This window comes from Lissotriton helveticus, chromosome 1_1, assembly GCF_964261635.1.
Source record: "Lissotriton helveticus chromosome 1_1, aLisHel1.1, whole genome shotgun sequence".
In the NCBI taxonomy this organism is placed as follows: domain Eukaryota; kingdom Metazoa; phylum Chordata; class Amphibia; order Caudata; family Salamandridae; genus Lissotriton; species Lissotriton helveticus.
In genome coordinates, this window is record NC_136057.1 from 1,765,143,440 (window position 1) to 1,765,168,023 (window position 24,584).

The 24,584-nt window shown below is 43.4% G+C and overlaps 1 protein-coding gene across 1 annotated transcript in view; it reads right to left on the reverse strand.

Moving 5' to 3' along the window:
- COL5A3 (collagen type V alpha 3 chain) overlaps positions 1–24,584 on the reverse strand; it is a 598,884-nt gene that overhangs the window by 332,823 nt on the left and 241,477 nt on the right. The window contains exon 4 of the mRNA XM_078650321.1: positions 13,241–13,403. Within this exon, the coding sequence (XP_078506447.1) occupies positions 13,241–13,403 (163 nt within the window). The remainder of the gene's footprint in view (positions 1–13,240; positions 13,404–24,584) is intronic.

Sequence of the window (24,584 nt, forward strand, 5' to 3'; positions counted from 1 at the left end):
TGGTTTAATGTCACAACCATTTCCCTGCCTTCAAGAGCCTTAAAACACTTCTTGTGCAAGTTCATCCAGATGTCAAGTTTTCACTTACTCTGTATTGTTACTGTAGAAGTGGTGCCTGCTTCTGGAGTCTCACAGGCAGTGGGTGTTTGGATAAAATGACGTTATAATCCCTCCAGGAGCATCATGACTCACTGTCTTCTGTTTAAATATATCAATGTCACTGAGCACAGCATGGGTCATTGCAGCCCATTCCACTACCGTCTACGCCTTGCACTTGGTAGTCTCCAGCCAATGTTCCACCTTCAATATTCTGCCATAAATGCCTTCCTCTATCTCCTTCATCACTGTTTCAGCTGTTTCCATTTTCTCACATAACTCTCCATGCAGATGGCTGGTGCTCAGTGGGCTAAAGTGAAGCGAATCACAAGAAACCATTTAGGTCAACAATCCCCGCCCTACAGAACTATTCGCCATTATCATAATGTGGCATGTTGTTTAAATGGCAGAGTCAAACCCTTGTTTCCCTACCCAGGCATATTAAACTAGAAAAAGAAGGCCTTTTAGAGCACATCCTTTCAGGGGGCCACAATCGAGGTTAGGGCTTTCCGATTTGTCATATCTGAGGAACCACTTGTCCAGGTGATCTTGAGGGAGTTGTCGCCACTAGACCCTACCACTCAATCAGTCCGTCAAGCGCCGCTTTACCATGTTGCAGCTCTGACTGACAGTGATAACTCAGCAGAGGAATACTGCCACCATTCCACCTCCATAACAAAAAGTCCCTCAGGCCTCCCCAGGTGGTACCTCCTTTCCCTTTCTCACTCTCGGAAGCACTCTCATGGGCAAACCACAGCCATCTCTGTTGATCTGCACTTTTTTATGCCTCATTGCACCTAAAATGGTGGGGAGCCAAATGAGCCTCAGGTTACTGCTGCAGATAAAATTCCCTCCCCAGTCCATCAAATACGGATTTTTACACTAGCAAGGCAACAATATAACCTTTCTAAAATGTTGAATATTGCCAGGGCTTAATCTTCAGTGTCACCTAGACCATCAAAGATCGCGAATGGGGAAGCAATCTAGGGCCAGCTCAGGAGCTTCCAGCGAGTGTAGACATCCTGGGACCTGGCTTCTGCCCCGTCCATAATCAGTATTGTTCGATTGGAGTATATAGACATAGTTGAGCATTATTTGACTGGGGTGACAATTGCCATAGTTGGTCATTATTCAGATGGAAATAACATAGGCTTAAGCGACCATTGTACAACTGGCGCTCTTTTAGGCTTAGTTGAACGTTACTCAGCTGGAAGTTCTACAGGCTTACTTACAGTTTGGCTGGAGCTCTGATAGGATTACTTCAGCAGTGTTTTACTGGAGCACTTATAGACACAGATGAACATTGTTCAACTGGAGCACATCTTATCATTGTTTGGCTGGAGCACTTCCATACATAGTTGGCTATTATTCGACTGAAGGTGTTCACAGACATACTCGGGCATTGTTTGGCTGGAGCATTACAGACTTGGTTGAACATTGCTTGGATGAATCTGCAATTGGCTTAGTTGATCATTGTTCAGCTAGACAGAAGATAGGATTGCATGAGTATTGTTCAACTGGAGCTCTTTTAGCCTTAGTTGAACGTTGTTCGTCCGGAGCTTTCGTAGACGTTCTTGAGAATTGTTCAGCAATGCATCCAGTAGGCCGAGTTTAGCAGCTCCCTTGCACATTGTGCCTACCTCACTGCATGTGGAATAGGTGAATGGAAGCAAGACTGAAACACAGGCGTTGGCAAAGGATCGTTGTCACGTTAGGAGCGAGAATCTAAATTAGGAACAAGCCCTTAGTTTGCTGGTATACATGGGTAATTGATCAGACAACATTGCATATAGCGGCCCGATTTCAAAGTAATCGCAGTATCACCCCATAGAGTTCCTGGACACCACAATGTATACTCATAATGTGCTTTTTAACCGCCAGTAGGTCACCGGCATCAACAACTCTATAAAAGGCAGGGACTAGAACACACCAATAAAGCCATTCCAGTTTTTTTCTTTTTATTCCGGTACCTGCACTCCTGAAGTTATAAAAGGGTAAAAACAAACTACAAGTACTAGAATTCGAAGAAAAAGCCTTCACATGATAGTCAGCTCACAATTGGAATTCGTAAACTTGAGAGAACAGGGGTTCTGCCTTGTAAAATTTCAGGTTGTACATCCACATGTTTATTTAGAAAATTTACAGACAGCATGACAGTTCAGTTAAAATGAACTACATACGTATTCAATCAGCCCTTCTTGCAGCGACTGCATGACGAACAAGTTGGACAGAGCATTTAATGCGGTTTCATATTTTCCCACAGGGCAGTTGTTCTAATGTTTCCTTCCTTCGGACAGTTTTTCCTTCCTCCTGTTTTTCCATCCATGGTTTCTGATTGATTTTTCCCGCCCTCTTTAGCCACCTGGTTGTGAAGGGCATTTGCCCAGACAGCAGGCAGTGAATGTGTCCAAGCCCTGGACATGTTTCCATGTTATTTATCTGCAAGCAAGATCTGCCCTCAGGGTGTCTAAAAAGAAACAAAAGCGTGGGGATTCTTGAAAATGTTTTCCAACCCACATGAAGGGGAAGACGGCAGAAGACCCTGTAAACAAGGCACCGAGTTAATCCATACCACCTTGGGAAACAAATGCACCAGCTGTCACCCACTGTAAAAGATGGCAGCATATGAAGATCCCTGCAAGATTAGAATTGATGCAGTTTCTGGGAGGAATGGAAAATGTTTGAAATAAGTAGTGTGTGGGTGTTAATGTGTGCTCGTGGGAAGATACTAGCGTGTGTGCTTCTTCAGCGCCACTGGAAACTAACACGACCCATTGAGCCAAATAAAATCTCTTATATGGAACAAGTTTATTCATAATTTACATTGGCATGTGTTTATAAGAGAGCAGGGGCTCAATTGAATGATGTCATAGCAGTCTATCTTGAGAAATATTGGCATCTGACTACACAGTAGTTAGGTTATAATGATCCAAAGGGGGCGTTTTGAAAGTGCCACTGGGACAAATGCTAGCGCGGAAAGTAGACCTCCCCCCCACCTTTGGAAGGAAAAAAACATCTATCGTCTAGGACAAGGTGCAGATGGCCTCATACCCTCCTGGGGCCTAGTGTTACTGCTAAAATAGCAATGTGGAAAGCTAGCTACGCCTGTGTCCAAGTCCTATTTAATGAGAATGTATATTGCAATTGTAAGTTGTAAATGAGATTTATAAAGCACTTACTACCCCTGACAAGGTGATGAAGCACTTTGCAGCAAGTAGCACACTAATCTGGAGCTAAACATTTGAAGTTAATAGTTAGTAGATTAGTTAAACATTTTTTAGTTTTTGTTTTGCAATAGTTGTGTTAAGTTTCTTCTCATGAAATTCTTGCGTGTTTAGTAGAGTTTAGAGTAGAGATAGGGTGGTGGGAATGGATGTGAAAGGAGAAGTAGTAAGGAGGTGAACTTTTTAGATGGATGTTTGGGAGTTTAACCGCTTCCATGCGGATGACAAAGCCAGCTCGTCATGGGCGTTACCTGCGCTACGCGCATGACGAGCTGGCTTTGTCACGTAACGCGGGTTTTTTCCAATTTTCAGCGCGCAGCGGGAAAACCCGCTAGCGCGCATGCGGTTAATAGTCACAGAGGTTCGGGATGAGTTAGAGAGAGGAGGGATGGGTTAAAGTTTAAAAGGAGGATTTCTTTTATTAGCAAAACACTGATTTTTTTATATATATATAGATATATATATATCTATATATATATATATCTATATATATATAAATAAATAAATATATATTCCACAACAATGGTCTTATGACGACCATAAATTGAGTCGCACATTAGGAATATTCTTATCTGTACTTTATTGCCAAAATGTTAAAAACACCGAACAGATGCATATCGGCACGTTCCCCTGCCTCAAAAAAATAATAATATTTATATGCACACGCCACTTGGTAAGGTTTTATTGGCTGAAAAAAAACCCTCTACATAAACACCCATATGTGCAAAGAAGCAGCAGTATTTACATTGTTGGATATGCGCAGTTATCTTTTGGCGAAGTATGCACATTTTTCACAACATTTCTTAAAGTTTTGGTAGCAGGCAGAAGCTCCTGTATGTATGCACCTGCACCTATATGCACATAGAAGCAGCAATTATGATATTGTCTTAAATGCCCCCGGTTGTGCTATGACACCTGATTACAGCGGAGCTGGTGGGGTGCAAGTGTGTGAAGTGATGTGAATTAAAAATACCTCTGAGAATCCTGAACTTTTATTAGCGGCGACTCAGGATATGATTAAAAATGATGTGTGGTGCAACCAAAAAAGAATTTATTATCTATTAATTGTCTATCTGATAGGTCTACATGTTTCAGCCCGCCATGAATGTTAAAGGGGCTTTCTTCAGGACTGTGAAAGTGGCGAGTGGCAAAGTGTGTAGTGCCACGTGGTAAGTGAAAAAAGAGTACCTACACACGCGCTAAGGTGTGTGGACTAGGTGTCTACGTACATACGGACACCTTGAACAAAAAGACACTATGGTCGAGTTTAGGCAGCTGATCGGGGCTCGGGAGAAGTTCGCTCCTATGTCAGACTTTGATCTCAGAGTGTAACCCATCTTCAAACCTGGTGTGGTCTCCTGTCGTCCCGGCTGGTGTTCAATGTACAAGGACCCATGTATTATGACAACTTCATCTCTATGCGGTGAGAAGCATAGTTTTTGAAGTCCATGAATACTGTTGTGAGTATAGTTGTCATGTGGGGAAGAGCCAGCTCTTGACTAATCTTCTGAAGATGAGATGGGTGTCAATGAATCTTATGTGTGTGGATAGTGAATTCCACAGTTTGTCTGCTTGAACAGAGACAGATTTTCCACCCATGATTTTTTTCTTGTCTTGTATGCGGGAGCGTTTAGGCGGAGAGTCCTGCACAAGTTTAGGCATATCACAATATGAATGCATTACTTCAGCACAGACCATATACGCAGATCCACTGAGGGTAATGTGCTGCTGAAACCCACCAGTATGGTTTAATTAGTCATGGTTGTATTGCAAAGTCCATTCATAAATACAAATTTACACCTCCCTGTCAGTGTGCAAATATTGAGGTGATGCTCACCAATTTACCCTTTTCTTACAGGAAATGTTGTTAGATTTGTGAAGTGTGTGGAATGTTGGTTCGTCATTCGACAGTTTTTAAGAAGTGTGCTAGAATAAATGTACATGAAGGGGACTTCCTACTGGACTTATATAAAGTCCTTAATTTGAGCAGGTGGTTGCAGGTGGTTGCAGGTAGCGCCCGTCAGCCCAGAATTTTGGGAAACGGCACTCATATTTCCTTATATGAATTCGACTCCGAATACATGAGAGAAACACACTACAGGGAAAAGAAGTAAGAATACGGAAAAGCCATGTCAAAGGAAGAAAGCAAGCATGAAAAAGAACCAGTAAGAGTGGGATAAAAGGGGAAATAATGTTTGGTGGTGGATGAAAGAGGCATTAGGTGGAATCAAGTCTTTCCAGGCTTGGCATTTTGGTACCCCATCATTTAATAGCGCTTACCGTAGGCTTCTGGTTACCGGTACTTCTACTTTTACAAAGTAGGCACTGCATGTATAAGATAAATTTTTCTAAGATGATTGCAGCACTTTAATTGAATTTCATAGCCATATCCTAGGCTATTGTCATGATTGTTGCCTTTAACCAGACCTGCCTTTGAATCAAGAGCAGTAAGCATGCAGGGACTTGTAGGCTCATGATGGCTGTTCGCAATAATTTGCTTCTGGCAGACTAAGTCATTTTACATTAGGTCTCTACCGAGTTTTGTATTCCGAAAAGCATTTGTGGCTTTTACCACAGCATGGAACAATTTCTTTCATGCATATTTTACGTATTTTTATGCGGTTTTAAAGTCTGAAACTTGTAATGAATAGGAACCACTTTTATAAAATTAAACTACGTTACAATAAAATCTACATTTGTAGGCCTATGTTAACAATGGGAAAATGCTGAACTAGATGCCCCAGAATGCAACACGTTTTTAGGTAAAAAGGCCGAACTAGATGAAGAAGGCCCGTATGACATTGGCTAGTCGACAAGTTTGTACTCACGCTCAGACACCTATATTTTTTCATAGTCAACACACATTTAGAAACAAACACACATAAATAGAGAATTTATTAAAAAAAAGAGAAAAAAAATCAACGATGTTAAGGCTATATTTATTGATACCAGTATTTCGAATGTCATTTGTAACAATTGCTTTAACCTAAAATAATGTGAAAAAAACATGACGTTTTGAAGATAGTTGAATTAGCATAATACGATGCTAGTTCAATTTTTATGATTCTTAAGAAAGTAAATCAATCATTGTGCACCGCTGTATTTCCTGAAATCTGGAAGAACGCTACAGTAACTCCTTTGTTAAAAAAGGCAGTTACTGACGGCAGGGAACTACCGTCCTATATTGCAACTGCCCTATCTGTCTAAAGTAATGGAGAAACTAATGAACAGACAGCTGACGCAGTATCTTGAAGCCAATGAACTTCTGGATATAGCCCAGGCAGGCTTCAGAACTAATAACAGTACTGAGACAACACTCCTAGCAGTATTGGACAACATCAGATGTGTGGCAGATCAGGGAAAAGCTGTTGCACTGATATTATTGGAACTGCCCGCAGCGTTCGATACTGTTTCACACAATCTTTTGTTAAAAACATTATTAACCAAAGGCATACACTCCAAAGCTCTACAATGGCTCCACTCATTTCTGACCAACTGAATGTAAATCATACAGCTGGGTACTCTCTCTTCCACTCCATCTCCATTAAATATGGTGTACCACAGGGTGCATCACTCAGGTGAAAGGCGGAAGGAGAGAAGGAAGAAAAAAGGGGAGTGCGCCTCCTACTATGGTGGGGCGCACACAATGTTCTTTAACCCCTTCCACGCTCATGACGAGCTGGGCTCGTCATGAAGTAGCCTCCTCGCACGCTCATGATGAGCCCAGATCGTCATGAGGAGTGGCATTTTCGATTTTCCAGCACAGCAGAGGAATATGCTGAGCAGCCATGGGGTTAAATACCCCTCACACACCAAAAGGGCCCTTGGTGTCATGCTTCATCATAGGGGTCTTTGCGTCCCTCTATGGAACGCGGCGTGCTACTGACCAGCAAATGCGCAGGAGCACTGATAAATACGCTATGTGTAGTGTGTGAGGGTTGTGAAAGGTAGGGTCAGAGGTGAATGCTACGTGAATATTAAAAAATACCAGGAGGTATTGTACATTAATTACACTACACCTCCATTACACCCATTTTAACAATACCAGCACAGAGGTATATTAAAGTTTTTTAGCCCTCACTTGCCAGGTATTTTTTAATATTCAGATATTCACATAGCATTCACCTCTGACCCTACCTTTCACAACCCTCACACACTACACATAGCGTATTTATCAGTGCTCCCGCGCATTCGCTGGTCAGTAGCACGCCACGTTCCGTAGAGGGACGCAAAGACCCCTATGAAGAAGCATGACACCAAGGGCCCTTTTGGTGTGTGAGGGGTATTTAAAGAACACTGTGTGCATCCCACCATAGTAGGAGGCACACTCCCCTTTTTTCTTCCTTCTCTCCTTTCCGCCTTTCACCTATCTTATATGGGTGGATTCTCTTTGTTTATAAACTATAACTGGAGAGATTGAATCCACCCCTGGTGTCTGTATAGACGCATTTCCTCTCCACTCCCTCTTTTGATATATATGGAGCTCATTGAAGTAGTCAGAAGGCGGCTAGCTGGCAAAACAAAAACATTCAAATCATAACCATGCTCTTAAGAATATTATTCGTTTAATTTTTTAAAAGTAGCACTGGGTGAACACATTCTGTTGAATGCCTCTATGCATAAGGCGCTTTATACGAGGAATCTTTGGAACACATGCACACTACATTTTAACACAATCTGAGGTTTTCTGCTAGTGACCCACAAATGCGGAGTCACATAGATGGGGTTAACAAGGGTGGCCAATCCCGGACTCTACTGTCCCCATTGGTTTTTCCACTTCCGCCACTCGAGCTTCTCTGCAGCCCATTTCCCAGGGCTCGCCTGCCAGGAGCAGTGAGGGAGCCACAGCGCTGCCAGGAATCTAATTACCATCTGAAAGGGCCTAACCCGCCCCACATTAATGTATAAATCTTTCCGACCCTTGGCTCTCTCCGGGGAAATCTTCGGACACGGGATACTGGGGCAGCCCACTGCCTTGTGGGATGTTTGTCTCCCTGCACCGTGCCTCTGTATCGCACATTCACACATCAGAGCCACTATACTCGATTTTGGGAATATGTTGTGTTATGGTATGGTGAGGTGGGGTGTGGTGGGGTATGGTGTGGTGTGGTGTGGTATGGTATCAGCATTAGTATAGCAGAAGTTCTTTCTTCATATTTGTGCTCTTTTGTAAATTTTGGGATTTGCCTCGATCTGATGTGTTTAGTTGTTTGTTGTCTTGGTTATTAGACATTTCAGCAATTCAGAGTTGTGCTGGTTGCATGTGGTATGATCTGTCTATTATGTAATGAGTGGGTGTTTGTTTGGTGTGTCTTGGGTTGATGTGACAGCCCTAGCCAGCTATTCCCCAAACTGAGCCTCTATTCATGCATGTGGAATATTATATCCAGTAAGGCCTACTTATAGCTGGGCTGTATGGTTGGTGTGAAGCTTGGCCAGACAACAAGAACAGTACAGCTGTTTAGCAGGTGTGATTTGTTTGATTCCAAGACAATGTGCGTGTGTCTGTGTGGTATTTTGCTAGTCTAGTCTGTTGTGATTGCCTCTTTGGCTCTCAGTGATGGCATCAATTTGTAACCATTGTGAAAGCTGGTTGCTAAAAGCATGTCTTTATGTGGCATTTCTAGGCGAGGTAGTGACTAATGAAGGGTGCAGAAAAAAATATAAACCCGAAACTGCAGATCTTACTGAGGAATGAGGTCTGATCCACTGTACCTTTTCGTGAGCGAGAAGCATGTTGTCAAAGGTGTTGCCAAACAGTAACTCTGTAGCACCTGCTATATACTGTACAACCAGTACCGACTTTACAACTGTACTCTGTTATGTATGTTACCATTAAATGTCCTGTCACTTGGATGTATGTAATTGGTGTCATAGTCGAGGTCCCAGTATCTGAAGTATGCTTCACTATTCCGTGTGAGCGTAGCACACCAGCTGTATTTTCGTTTTCCAGTTTGGCACACACTTCAAAGCACCACCCTCCCCTCTGCCAATGCTGCCAATGCACGGTGTGGCCAGTATATCACATGAACTGCAATCTAAATCTCAAATGTCTCATAGGTATTGTAACAATTTATTTGTACTATATTTGACCTATTCAGAAAATTAACCTGTATGCCCAAGCTTAAGACATCATCTCATAGCCCTTTATTCTTAAATACCATCCTATATAAGTGCTTTGCTAATCATGTAGGATAATTGTGCCGTTGGATGAAGGTGGGACCCACCCGCACTCAGTTATGGGGACTGACACTTATTTTTCTACAATAGAACTTGATCCACAGGAAGAAAAACACATTTGGGGGAAAGAAGGAAGCAAAAACGAACACTGACAAAGGGAGAAACCAGGGACGAAAAAGAACCCGCATGAGTGACAATTCTTCCCTCATGCATCCTTTTTTAACTCATCCCAAAACTCATTTTACTAATATAATCTCCCTAATCCAGTCATGGAGATTCTTCCCTCCTCCATCTCTCCGTATAGTCATCTCAAACCTAATCTTACTACTATGATCTCATAATAAACACTTTCTAGACCATTCCCTCTTCTATTCCCCCATTATCCTTTTAAATCCAGCTAACAGACTCACATGCCCACTACCCAAAATAACAGAAATTTCACTACACTAATCCACCACTAATCCTTTTTGGGTTCTGGAGTAGGGTGCTACTCACCAAAAAGCACTTTGACACCTCGTCAGGGCTAGTAAGTGCTATATAAATGCAATTACAATATAATACAATACAATACGTAAAGGGGCTGGGAGAGTCTGGTGATAAATTAAAAATGCATGAGAGGGACACAAGACCATGCAGCTTTGGCATTTAGCACCCTGACCTTTGATAGCACTGGCAAAGGTTTCTGAAGAAAACTTTGGGAACCACACTTAGAGGCTCATTAAGAAAGAGTAACAATCGCCGCCACCGGGCCAGCTGTGGCGAACGTTATGCCATTGTCATGATCGTTACGCCATTGTCATGAGCTTTACCCCCGTCATATTATGATAGTGGGTATCACGGTGGACAGAAAGTCCGTCCGCCACTTTTCCGCTGGTGGCAATTGTCACGATTGCCTGCCAGGCGGAGCAGGGGTTCTAATATGGTACCGGTGCCTAGAAGGCACCGTCCACCGTCCACCGTCCACCATAATAGGATGTCACATTTGAAAGGCCTTTTTATCAAGGCAACGCCACCATGGAAAGGCTGGCCGGGATTGTGTTTGGGGGCCGTTGCGGACCCCCTTATGTTTGGGGGAGGTGGGGTGAACTTGGGGGGTACCCAAGTGACAGGCACCTTGTGGTGTCTGCCATGTGGTGCAGTGAAATACCTAGATACGACGGAGCCGGCGTAAGGGGCAGCGAAGAGGGATTCTCCTCATAGACCCGCAGCAAGGAAGCCCGGGTAACCCCTGCGTTAGACACGGTCTCATGGAACATTGAACTCCCATTTTTACAGTCTGCAAAATAGCGGCTAAAGTTTAGGTACAATAATAGACCTTCACTAATAAATATCACTTTTTTGTATATACACAAATTAGAAAAACGTGAGTAAGGTGGGGATTTTGTGTAACCCTGTCCTGAAGAAGATGTTTTTACATCGAAACATGTTGACACACACCCAGAGGCAGCGCACATAATACTACGCTCATCCTCTTACAACCTTTTTTTAATAGTACCAACTCGGGGAACCATTAAAGTTTTTGAGTCCACCCACGAGTCAGGTCCTTTTTAAATCTCCACTCACTATCCCGACCCCACCACCACACTCACTCACTATATGATTAAATAACCCTCACTATACACCACACATAGACATAAGAGTGCTCCCGCGTATTCGCTGGTCGCAGCACGCCGTATCCCGTAGAGGGATACGATGACCCCGATGATGAAGCATGACACCAAGGGGCCTGTTGGTGTGTGAGGGGTACCTAAAAACACCAGACGTGCTCCCAACCACAGTAGGGACATCGTCAACCCTTAATTTTATGGATTCCTCTTGTTTTGTAAACGTTACCCAGGGAGAACGAATCCATATAGTCTCTCTCTCTCCTTCCTTTGTTAAAATGCAGTGAAATACCTGGCATGCGATTTTAACATTGGGGCGGGTGCTGCTGTCAGCAGCACCCGCTGCAATGTTAAATTGTGGAATGTGACCACCATGGTGGGGGTCGCATCCTAATTCGAAGTGCGGGACTGCCGCATGTCTGGCGGCCAGTCCCAAAACCACGGGAATGGCGGGTGGACTCAGGTCCTCCCACCATCCTAATGAGCCCCTATTTCTTTACAAATTAACCAATGGTCTATATTTTGTGAGGGACACTTTAACATTACAGCATAAGACACTGATAGAAGTACGTGCTCACTGTAGGTGCTCGACCTAAGCTTGAAGCATAAAACGTGCATCCTTAAATTAGGACATATATCAGCACAAGATAGATCTAGGTAGCACAATAATGCACTCTGCCTAGCATTTAAATGATCATTAGATATAACTACATGTGTAGCGCATCTAACCGTTATGAGGAGTTACCTTGACTTCGAGGTATTTTGATTATTTTGACATCAAGACCAATGCACGTTCGTGAAAAACGAAAAAAAAATTTGTTTCCTTTATATTGAGAACCTTGTTATGCAATCAAAGGTTTGAAATATGAAGTTTGACCCCCTGAATATACTTATAATTTAAGAATACACTCATGACTCGATTACGCGGGCCACAGAAAGTGAAATAGGCTTGTCTATACAAACACACTCTGCTTGTTTATTGCAACTTGTAATATGAAGTAAAGAAGAAAAGAAAACTTTTCAAAACTACAATCCCTTTAAAGTTGCCTCCAAAGAAAACAGCAATCAAGCAGTGGTATAAAAAAATGCAAAATCCTTTATTTCGTGCTTAGTAGATCTTCAAATAATACAACTCCAACCTAAATATGTGAGTTTTCACAAAATCTTTTTCGGTCAGATTTTTCTCCAGATGCCATTGGTTTGAGAGAGCCCCTAGCGATGTCGAGGGTGAGACTGCACGGAATCTATTGCACACAAAGGTTAGCCAAGATTTGTTTTAATTGCCTATGGTTGTTCCAATAAAAATATACAGATTGAAAATAATGTATTCCATTTCGTACAAGGGAGATAGTCCTTGTTGTGTTGCTCAGCCTAAATTAATTTTGATAAACGGTTTGCTTCAAGGTTTACAATATGAAGACTGACAAGCCTTGATAAAAATCAGGGAGCACTACACTCAGTTCTGATTAACCTTATATCACCATTGAATCATAATGTTAAAAAATACCTCACAGAAATTTTACAGTTTACATTTTGAGGTGCAGAATATTATTTTTTAGAACACAAGGGAAGCTCAAGGAAGGAGCTCTCGGATTATCTATGAATGCCTTCTCATTTACCAAAAGACATTAATTAGAAGTAGCTTTGACTCAATCATTTAGAAGATTTAGAACATACTTGATGTTGCCACTAGTTCTTTTGAAAGATTGAGAAAAACGCAAAATAGGGCAAGCCGTCCAAGAACAAGTACAATTTGTCAAATGGGTGATTATTAAACATACTGGAATTTTCATATCAGAAAATTCACTGCTACCTCTAACAGTTGCAAGTTCCAGTGACAGATCAACCAGGCACCAATACATTCAAAGGCATTTGGTTGGTACATTGTATCACAGCTAACCAGTAGATGCTGACAATGCTAACTCTATGGCAACAATAAAGTGCACCTCTCTGTGGCAAAACTAGCTTCAATCAGAACATTGAGTATGGTGTCAAAGACTGGATGAAGGTCTTGCAAGGCTAAACATAAGATAACAATTCAAATCAGAGGTCTTTGTTCATGTATTTTCATATTTAGTTAATATATCAGTAAGACAAGTGTTGATGAACCATTATGAGCCGGAGAAGGAAACTCACCTCAAACACTTCTTCATCAAGTAGCCGGGTCCCAAAGAGTGTGACGCCCTCCGTACTGATGACTGGATTGTCTCCGCGCTCCAAAGGATGTGATTGTTCCCTATTACAGTCCACAATTAACGTTACATTCTTTCTTTCCACACTGATTGCTATCCGGTGCCATCTAAGGAGAAGAAAGGAAGTCAAAGACTCATATTGAGCATTTGCATAAAAAGGTGTGCCTCTGAATATCGAGGTCGGACTCTCAATGGCATTAAATATCGTTGATGCAATATTCGAAGGACAAAATAGTCACAGGTTAGTAAGCATTGATTTTCTAAACCTAGGTACATATATATATACTTTGACGATATATAAATATATATATATATATATATATATATATATATATATATATATATATATATATATATATATATATATATACTCCTAATGTTCCCGTTCAGGCAGGTGTCATGAATGTTGTCCATTTATGAGGGTTTACATGTACTCTAGAGGGGAGAGGGGCAGTACATTGCTGGTTACGTAAAAATCACGAACTTCAGATTTCCATTAATTTTTTGTACTACGCAAATGGGGTAAATATCGGACCTATTCCAATTGTATCAGTGACATTGCCCATGTGTTTAACAACAAGAATATGGTTACATTTTACATTTAACCCACTTCGGTGCAGTCTATTCTCGCAACAGTATTTTGTTTATGTCTACCTCGTGCCTGTAGGGGGAGAACTATTTATACACATACTGTTTGGGCGCCAATTTGATTGACAAAGGCTTCTGAGAAGCCGAAACGCGTCTCTTGAGCTCAGGGTCGAGGGAGACCCAGGAAAATAAAGATGCCTTATTCCAGCAGCTTTCGTGTGCGTGCCTTCTTCTCTGGGAGCAGGATTGTTTGTTTATATATATATATATATATATATATATATATATATATATATATATATATATATATATATATATTCACTGAAAAAACCATAGGTTTCACACCAGTTATAGTTAGCTGAACATTTTACTCATACAAAACTATTGAAATTCCCACGTTATAGTTAGTTGGACTCACTATAACTCGCGCGCCCGCAATCCACTGCTGATGATGTCACATATTACATCATTCATGACATGGTCAGTGACATCACTGATGACATCACTGATGACATCTCAAATGACATCACTGATGACATCACTGATGACATCTCAAATTACATCACTGATGACATCACTGATGACATCATCCAGTGACTTTGTGTTTCTGTAAAGTTAAAATTTGTTTTACATATTGAAGAATGAGTGGATGTATGAGTGTCTGGATGAATGATTTAGTAGGTGCGTGACTGACTGTATGAGTGAGTGATTAAATGTGTCTTACTGAATGCATTGGTTAGTGACTAAACTGTCTGAATGTGTGCATCAGTATGTCTGTTGTTGTGTAAGCTGCTGCATGTGTTGATCAGTAGCTATATGAGTGGCTATATGGGTTATTGATTGGTTGTTCAAGTATTTGTATGTGAGGGTGAGTGTGTGTGTGGGTGGCTGGGAGGTGTGTGACTCTGTGCATATATGTGTGAGCAGTTGATTCACTTGGTATAAGGGTTCAAGAGTGCATGTGGAAAGAGCTGTATGGGGGGTTGACTGTCTGCATGGATGTGTTGGTGAGTGAATGGCTATCTCAGTGCTCCATGTCCAAGTAAGTACATATGTAAAACACAGTGCATGTGAGAGTTGGCATATATAAATGACTATACATGAGAGCCTGTGATTGCGTAAGTGACTGTATAGATCAATGTGTACTTGTATCAGTGATTGTAAAAGAGAGTAAGTATGTGTTAGTATATGTTTGAATAAGTAAGGTTTAGTGTGTATAACTGTGTAGTTGAGGAAATGGGAGTGTGATTGATTCTCTGCATAACTGACTAGGTGTTTGAGTAACACTGTGGATGAGTGTCAGTGTGTAAGTGTCTGTATAGGTGTATGAGTGGATATGATAGTGTTCTATTGATGAGTGACCGTATGTATGAGTAATTGTATGAGTGGATGTGTGTGTAGACCTAGAAATCAGTGAGTGCGTATGTAGTTACTGGTATTGGTGTGTCAATAATTTCAGGAATGGTAGTTTGTATTTAACACTGGGTGTATCAAAGGTTAGATTAGAGTGTGAGGAGGTGCATCGTATTATCACATGAATGATGTCATCAGTGATGTCATTTGAGATGTCATCAGTGATGTCATCAGTGATGTCATTTGAGATGTCATCAGTGATGTCACTGACCATGGCACGAGAGGCTCCAAGAGATGGTGCCAATACTTCAACTGGAGGAGCAACTGCATCGGTGAGGGGGCGACAAGAGCAGCTGATCCCCAATATTCAGCCTATTTTTAATGAGGCCTCCATCAAATGCAAGCATTGTGATGCTCTACTTTGTTACGGTGAACAAAGTATTATGATCATTGCTCGAGAATTAGAGAACCACCGCTGCCGTCCCCAGCCCTAATTTTGATTTTTTTTTTGCTCCAGTTGAGCAGTTTGCCATTCCCTGTTTTTGTTTTTGTTGAAAAAAAAGAAAAAAGAAGAAAAAAAAAGTTATTTTCAGAACTACCTCCAATTCTCAAAAAAGAGCTGTATTCTTTAAAAAATAAAAAAGAGTAACTGAAGTGGAGTGCAGTGAGAGAGGAGAGGAAAATGAGTGACAAAGCAAAGAAAGGGACAAGAGGGGAAGGGAAGTGAAGTAGGGGGACTGAAAGAAGGTGACTGTGGGGAAGGTGAGTGAGGAGAAGGAGAGTCAACATGGGGAATGAGGATAAGTGAAGAAAATGTGGTAAAGGAACGGGGGTGTGGAAGGGTAAGAAAAGAGCAGTGATGTTTAGGAAAGAGTGGAGATACAGACTGGATAAAGACAAGTGAGTGTGAGACAAGGTGAGTAAGGGAGTGAAGAGACGAAGAAAGTGAAAGAAAAAGTGAGAGTAGAAAACTGATGGCCTCATTTATGAGACCATGCATCACTTTTACGCCGCCGGAGCGTCACTTTTTGTGACGCACCAGTGGTGTAAAAAATGCACCTTGTTGAGTCATATTTACAAAGTGACGCATCTAGGTAGATGCGTCACTTTGTAAACCCCTGCGCCACATTATACCTGTGCCAGGTGTAATGTATGCAAAGGGGGCATATTCATGCAAGGAAGGGTCGTAGAAGTGACGCAGTGAAATCTATGAGATTTCACTGCGTCACTTTTAGGACGCCGTTGCGTCGAAATCTTGCGCCTGCCTCACAGCAGGCGTAAGACTGACGCAGGCCCTTTCACATGGGGCTAGCTCCATGTGAAAGGATGCATTGCTGGAGTTGCGTCATTTTTGTGACACACTCCAGCAATGCATCACTTTCCTCTAAACACTCTACTTTATTTTTTTTACACTGTTTTTCCCTGTGGTGCGCTCAGGGTGCGCGTGCCGGAGAGCGTACCCGGGAACGCACCCAGCGCTTACCCCGCGAAAATTTCCCCCCCCCAAAAAAGTTTTTTTGCCCTTCAGGGTCCTTCTAGGCCCCCTCACAAAACCTAGGGGGTCAGGGGGTGTCTACCCTTCCCCCTTTCAATAATTTCCCCCTTTCTTTTTCACCTCTTGTTTCTCGATTCTACCGAGACACAAGATGGCGGACTTTCCGGACTGTTTAGAATGTTGACAGACACCCGAGAGCCAATCAGCTTTCCGCTCGCGCACTCCCGTAGTGCACCGGGTGCGCTCCCCGGTACGCGTACCTCTGAGTGCTGGGAGCGCGCCTATAGATATATATGTGTTTTTTAAGTTAATTTTTAAAAAAAACACTCGAGCAATTTTCACCAAACATAGCAAAGGTACATCTGCGTACCAGTCCCTACAATTTTGCCAAGTTTGGAGTAATTCCATTCAGCGGTTCGGGCTGTAGACTTGTCAGACCATCCTATGGAAATTAACATGGGGAAAACACGTTTTGGGACCCCCCTTTTTTCTCAGCCCCCACTTCACGAATCTCCCCGAAACTTCCAGGGAAGGAGCAGAGCGGAGCTGGCAACATTTTGGAAAATTACACACAAATTCCTCAACCGGCGCCAGAGTTATTCCCAACAGAATGTTGCGGATTTCCTATGGTAGCCAATCCTAACTATAACTACCTACTGGCGACTGCCAGTAGGTAATATATATATATATATATATACATATATATATATATATATATATATTCACTGAAAAAACCATAGGTTATAGACCATATATAGTTAGGAATCAGCATTTACAAAACCTTGAAAATTCACTGAAAAAACCATAGGTTATAGACCATATATAGTTAGGAATTAGCATTTAAAAAAACTTATTTTACTCACACAAAACCATTGAAATTCCATATATAGTTAGTTGCACTAACTATATATCGCGCACCCGCAATCCACTGCTGATCATGTCACATATTACATCATTCATGACATGGTCAGTGACATCACTGATGACATCACTGATGACATCTCAAATGACATCACTGATGACATCACTGATGACATCTCAAATGACATCACTGATGACATCACTGATGACATCTCAAATGACATCACTGATGACTACATCCAGTGACTGTATAATTCTGTAAAGTTAAAATATGTCTTACATATTGAAGAATGAGTGGATGTATAAGTGTCTTGATGAAGGATTTAGTAGGGGCATGGCTGACTGTATGAGTGACTGATTAAATGTGTCTCACTGAGTGCATGGGTTAGTGACTAAACTGTCTTAATTTGTGCATCATTATGTCTGTTGTTCTGTAAACTGCTGCATGTGTTGATCATTAGCTATATGATTAACTGTATGGGTTATTGATTGGTTGCCCAAGCATTTGTATGGGAGACTGAGTGTGTGTCTGGGTGGCTGGGAGGTGTATGACTCTCTGCATAGATGTGTGAGCAGTTGATTGACTAGATGTATGGGTTCAAAAGTGCATGTGGAAACAGCTGTATGGGCGGTTGACTGTGTGCATGAGTGTATTGGTGAGTGAATGGATATCTCAGTGCTACATGTCAAAGTAAGTACATATGTAAAACACAGTACATGTGAGAGCTGACATATATAAATAACTGTGCATAAGAGCCAGTGAATGTGTGAGTGGCTGTATGGATCATTGTGAACTTGTATCCAGGATTGTATAAGTGAGTAAATATGTTTTAGTATATGTTTGAATAAGTAAGGTGTGTATAACTGTATAGTTGAGGAAATGGAGGTGTGATTGATTCTTTGCATGACTGACTAAGTGTCTGAGTAACTCCATGGATGAGGGACAGTCTATGAGTGTCTGTTTACACTGAGTGTATCTAAGGTTATATTAGAGTCTGAAGAGGTTCATCGTATTATCACATGAATGATGTCATCAGTGATGTGATCAGTAATGTCAAATGAGATGTCATCAGTGATGTCATTTGAGATGTCATCAGTGATGTCATCAGTGATGTCATTTGAGATGTCATCAGTGATGTCATCAGTGATGTCATTTGAGATGTCATCAGTGATGTCATCAGTGATGTCACTGACCATGTCATGAATGATGTAATATGTGACATGATCAGCAGTGGATTGCGGGTGCGCGATATATAGTTAGTGCAACTAACTATATATGGAATTTCAATGGTTTTGTGTGAGTAAAATAAGGTTTTTTAAATGCTAATTCCTAACTATATATGGTCTATAACCTATGGTTTTTTCAGTGAATTTTCAAGGTTTTGTAAATGCTAATTCCTAACTATATATGGTCTATAACCTATGGTTTTTTCAGTGAATTTCAATGGTTTTTTAATAGCAAATATCATAAGCTGTCGAATGTCAAGTACGTGGTAAGTGAAAACATTTTCGTGTTTATGCACACTGATCTGCTTTGAATGGTGCCCCCGCCCCCTCATTTCTATTAGGAGTACTCTCTCTTTGCAGATAGTGAAAGGTAGTTAACGCAGGCCTTTGCCCCCGTTGTAATCCGTCGTGCCTGCTTCTCTCTCCATTTGATTGATTGTTATCCAAGTATTTACTGTTTTAGAATTAGTTCTCTTTGGTTCATTCTCTATTTACAAACAAACACAGAGTCGCAATACTCTGTTTAGTCTTTGCAGATAACGAAAAATCGTGTAAAAAAAATAGAAAAGGAATCGAGCAAAATCAGTAGGCCACTAATGGGATCTCTTTTTGACCTCGCTAAAATAGAAACATTAGGAACAACCCCTCATGACAAATACAAAACTAGTGAGATGAACTGAACTCCACACAATGATGGCTGCAAAACAGCTCGGCTCCGCCACCCACCCCGCCCAAAATAACGATAAAGAGCGGCTGCCATGATTGGTTGCGGAATGGCCACGACGGAGCTACGAAATGGTGCTGCTCTCATGCTAACCCCAGCTTCAGTCTGAAACATCCAGAAACACTGTAGACTACCAATTCGATCAGTTCCGGTAGCGCCCCAATGTAACCCGGTAGAGAAGAACTAGCCCTCCCCTCTTTGACTGATGGTTCTTGTTGCCTGTCCCTTCTGTTGTCATTTAACAGAACTATTTAGCCTGCTGAAAGGGGTTGTGTTCCGACTGCTGGTTGGTGGAGACATTTTGACTATATTCTGGACCTGCGTTGTCGCGTAATGCGTCATATGACGCGCCGCGTTAGCGCATCCGGAAGTCATCCGGGGCGCGCAGCGCGTAACGTAAGCATAACAAGTCATGTGACTTGTTAATAAAACTTTTCATTGGTTCATTTTACTTTTCTTATTGTAATGATGAAAGGCTTGGTCATATGACCTAAAAATTACGCTTTTCATTACTTCCGAACATTATTTTTTCTTAAATATATGTTATAATGTTCCAGGCTAATGTACTTTCCCGGAAATTTTACAACTGTCCTGCAAGTAAAATATATTCTTTTTTCGAGAAAAAGAGCGTTTCTTCGTCCCATGACGGAGCCGTTGAGCAAAAGAGGGTCGACCTGCTGTCTTAGTCGCCGATACGCCTGAATATGAGATTCTTATCGATCACTTTATGTTGCAGGAATAGAAAACACAACAGCCCTTGACCATTTATCTTTACTGCGTTCCTTCGTATTATACCTTTTACCCTTCATGTAATTGGTCTGCTTTATTTCACTTGCCTTTTAATGATTCTAAAACAGTGACTATTATTAAAAACTTTACCAATGTATATACTACTACCATGTTTTCTTTTAAAAACCTTTATTGTGAAAATTTCATTATACAAATACGAGCCTATAACCACGTGGGCCTGCCACGGAGCAAACTGTAATCGTATATGATGAATAGACATTTACACTGTAGAGGAACGTAACGGGCGGGCCATTAGGTTGCAAGAACTAAGGTGTCTAACAGTTACGGAATCGGTGGACGTACATTTTATAATTAAAATACGACAGGGCCAGTTACAATAAAATTATCTAGATATACATTTGCGGGCAAGTACCATGGGTGACGTTAATTCGAACTTTCAACAGTACAGTAATCAATAACACATCAGAACTTAATATCAATAGGGATGTCGAAATATTCAATCAATTCTCGTCCCCGCCCGCCATGTGCTTCAAAACTGCATACGTATCTCGTGATTTCAAGGTTCTGCAACCAGTACACAACAAGGAGTTACGAGTCCCATTTATTCCGGCGCCATTTTGGGCGAGGACGGGCAGGTCCAGGATATAGTCAAAATGTCTCTACCAACCATCGACTATGATGATGTTCATATGCTGTATTTATTAGAGTAACACTCATCTGTCCACATGAAATTAATTTGCCACAATCTAAACATGTCATTTTAATCTTTCCAAAGTTCTTCTAAATATTTGGGACCGTTTCCCTTGCCTCTGAAGCTCTCAGTGCCACTTCTTTGATGAATGTACTAGCAGGTCAGGGGTTCTCCTCCAAATCTCTCTTTTATGCAGCACTATAATTAATTGGTGCCACCTCTCCATATGACGATGCATGGTATAGTTACCACAACTATATTTTTTTTCGGTTCCTCTGGAGAGTTCATCGTGGCAGATGAAGCGTGTAACGTACCGGGCATTTACCTTTTTTTGCATGTACAGGAAAGGAAAAAAAAATCGAGCGTCCGAGTTCTAAGGTGTCCCAGGGCCATTTTAGTGGACCAGGCCCAAATCCAAAGAACAGGCCGCCATTTTGAGAGTCCTCTTGCAGCCGCCTGTCGCTGTAGCATCAAGAGCAGCCGAAACTCAGCTGAATGGCAACTGAAACGGTAAAGGGGCGCCCCACTACAGCAGACGAGCCTCCACCTAGGAAGGCCCATTCACGCCGGCTCCCCCCCCCCCCCTTCGGGCACCCCACGCCGTTATTCGGAGCAGTATTGTAGGATGGCCACACCAGTGCGGCAACTTGCTAGACATCACCTCGGTGGTAACCGAATCTCAACGCCTTGTGGTGTCTTCTATTCAGAAAACATTGTTATGCTGCCTTCGACCTATTCGCCGCAAGTGCGCACACAACTCAACTGCATAGCTTGCTAGACACCACCTCGGTGCCATCCGGATCTTGGAATGTCAGCGCCTTTTGGTGTCTTCTCTTCAGAAAATATTGTTGCGCTGCCTTTGGCCCCATTCGCACATCAGTCCGCTACTGACGCCATCTCACAGGCTAATGGGGCGCCCCACGCCGACTTTCAGCATTGTAGGATGACCACACCAGTACAGCAACTTGCTAGACATCACCTCGGTGCCATCCGGATCTCGGCGCCCCACTGCAGATGAAGTGCCTCTCAACTATGAAACCACCACGGTGACATCCGGATCTTGGCGCGTTGTGCTGCCTTCGGCCTATTCGCCCATCGGTCCGCTACTGACGCCATCTCACAGGCTAATGGGGCGACCCACGCCGAGTTTCAGCATTGTAGGATGACCACACCAGTACAGCAACTTGCTAGACATCACCTCGGTGCCATCCGAATCTTGGCATCTCAACGCCTAGTGGTATCTTCCATACAGAAAATATTGTTACGCTGCCTTTGGCCCCATTCGCACATCAGTCCGCAACTTAGACATCACCTCGGTGCCATCCGGATCTTGGCATCTCAGCGCCTTGTGGTGTCAGTCAGAAAATATTGTTGCGCTGCCTTTGGCCCCATTCGCACATCAGTCCGCTACTGACACCATCTCACAGGCCAACAGGGCGCCCCACGCCGACTTTTACCATTGTACGATGGCCACACCAGTGCCACAACTTGCTAGACACCACCTCGGTGCCATCCGGATCTTGGCATCTCAGCGCCTTGTGGTGTCTTCAAATCAGAAAATATTGTTGCGCTGCCTTTGGCCCCATTCGCACATCGGTCCGCTACTGACGCCATCTCACAGGCCAACGGGGCGCCCCACGCCGACTTTCAACATTGTAGGATGGCCACAGAAGTGCGACAACTTACTAGACACCACCTCGGTGCCATCCGGATCTTGGCGCGTTGTGCTGCCTTCGGCCTATTCGCACATCGGTCCGCTACTGACGCAAACTCACAGGCCAACGGGGCGCCCCACGCCGACTTTCAGCATTGTAGGATGGCCACACCAGTGCACCTTACTGGACACCACCTCGGTGCCATCCGGATCTTGACGCGTAGTGAAGCTGCAGCAGCTGCAAATAAGCTTCAGACAGTGTTACAACCGCTGCTCAGAACTCTCAACTATGACACCACCTCGGTGCCATCCGGATCTTGGCATCTCAGCGCCTTGTGGTGTCAGTCAGAAACTATTGTTGCGCTGCCTTTGGCCCCATTCGCACATCGGTCCGCTACTGACGCAAACTCACAGGCCAACGGGGCGCCCCACGCCGACTTTCAGCATTGTAGGATGGCCACACCAGTGCGGCAACTTGCTACACACCACCTCGGTGCCATCCGGATCTTGGCATCTCAGCGCCTAGTGGTGTCTTCTATTCCGAAAATATTGTTGCGCTGCCTTCGGCCCCATTCACACATCGGTCCGCTACTGACGCCATCTCACAGGCCAACGGGGCGCCCCACGCCGACTTTCAGCATTGTAGGATGGCCACACCAGTGCGGCAACTTACTAGACACCACCTCGGTGCCATCCGGATCTTGGCGCGTTGTGCTGCCTTCGGCCTATTCGCACATCGGTCCGCTACTGACGCAAACTCACAGGCCAACGGGGCGCCCCACGCCGACTTTCAGCATTGTTGGATGGCCACACCAGTGCGGCAACTTACTAGACACCACCTCGGTGCCATCCGGATCTTGGCGCGTTGTGCTGCCTTCGGCCTATTCGCACATCGGTCCGCTACTGACGCAAACTCACAGGCCAACGGGGCGCCCCACGCCGACTTTTAGCATTGTAGGATGGCCACACCAGTGCTGCAACTTGCTGGACACCACCTCGGTGCCATCCGGATCTTGGCGCGTTGTATTGCCTTCGGCCTATTCGCACATCGGTCCGCTACTGACGCCGCCTCACGTGCCAACGTATTTTCTCCGCATTTTATACCCTATGCCGCATAACAGGTCATGTAACTTGTTTATAAAACTTTTCATTGGTTCATTTTACTTTTGGTTTCCTAATGATGGAAGGCTTGATCATATGACCTAAAAACAACACTTTTCATTGGATGAAAACTTTTTTTTTTTTCCAAACGATGAAAGCCCCACCTTGTTTCTGGATGTTTCAGACTGAAGCTGGCGTCAGCATGAGAGCACCACCATCTCGTAGCTCCGTCGTGGTCATTCCGCGAGCAATCATGGCAGCCGCTCCCCACCAGAAGCCTGCAGGAGTCGGGGCTCCCAAAACTTTTGATGAATTCTCAAGGCGGAGGGGACGCTTTCGAGAATGGGGTCCAAGACCTAGCAGACAAGCGTCCGATTTCCAAGGTGTCCCAGGGCCATTTCAGTGGACCAGGCCCAAAAAGGAAACAGCCTGCCGCCATTTTGAGAGTCCTGTGACAGCCGCCTATCGCTGCACCGCAAGAGTGGGCGCAACTCAGCTGAATTGCGGCTTTTGACACAGTGGACCAAAAATGGACGGAATGGCAACTGAAACGGTAAAGGGGCGCCCCACTACAACAGATGACACTCCACCTGGAGAGGCCCGTTCACGCCGCCTCCCCCGGGGCGCCCCACGCCGTTATTCGGAGCAGCATTGTAGGATACCAAAACCAGTGCGGCAACTTACTGGACATCACCTTGGTGCCATCGTTCTGCTGCCTTGGAACTATTCGCACAACAGTTTGCTACTGATGACCCACCCCCCGCGACGCCCCATGCCGTTATTTGCTGGGTGGCAACTTACTAGACATCACTTTCGTGTCATCTAGATTTCAACGCGTTCTGCT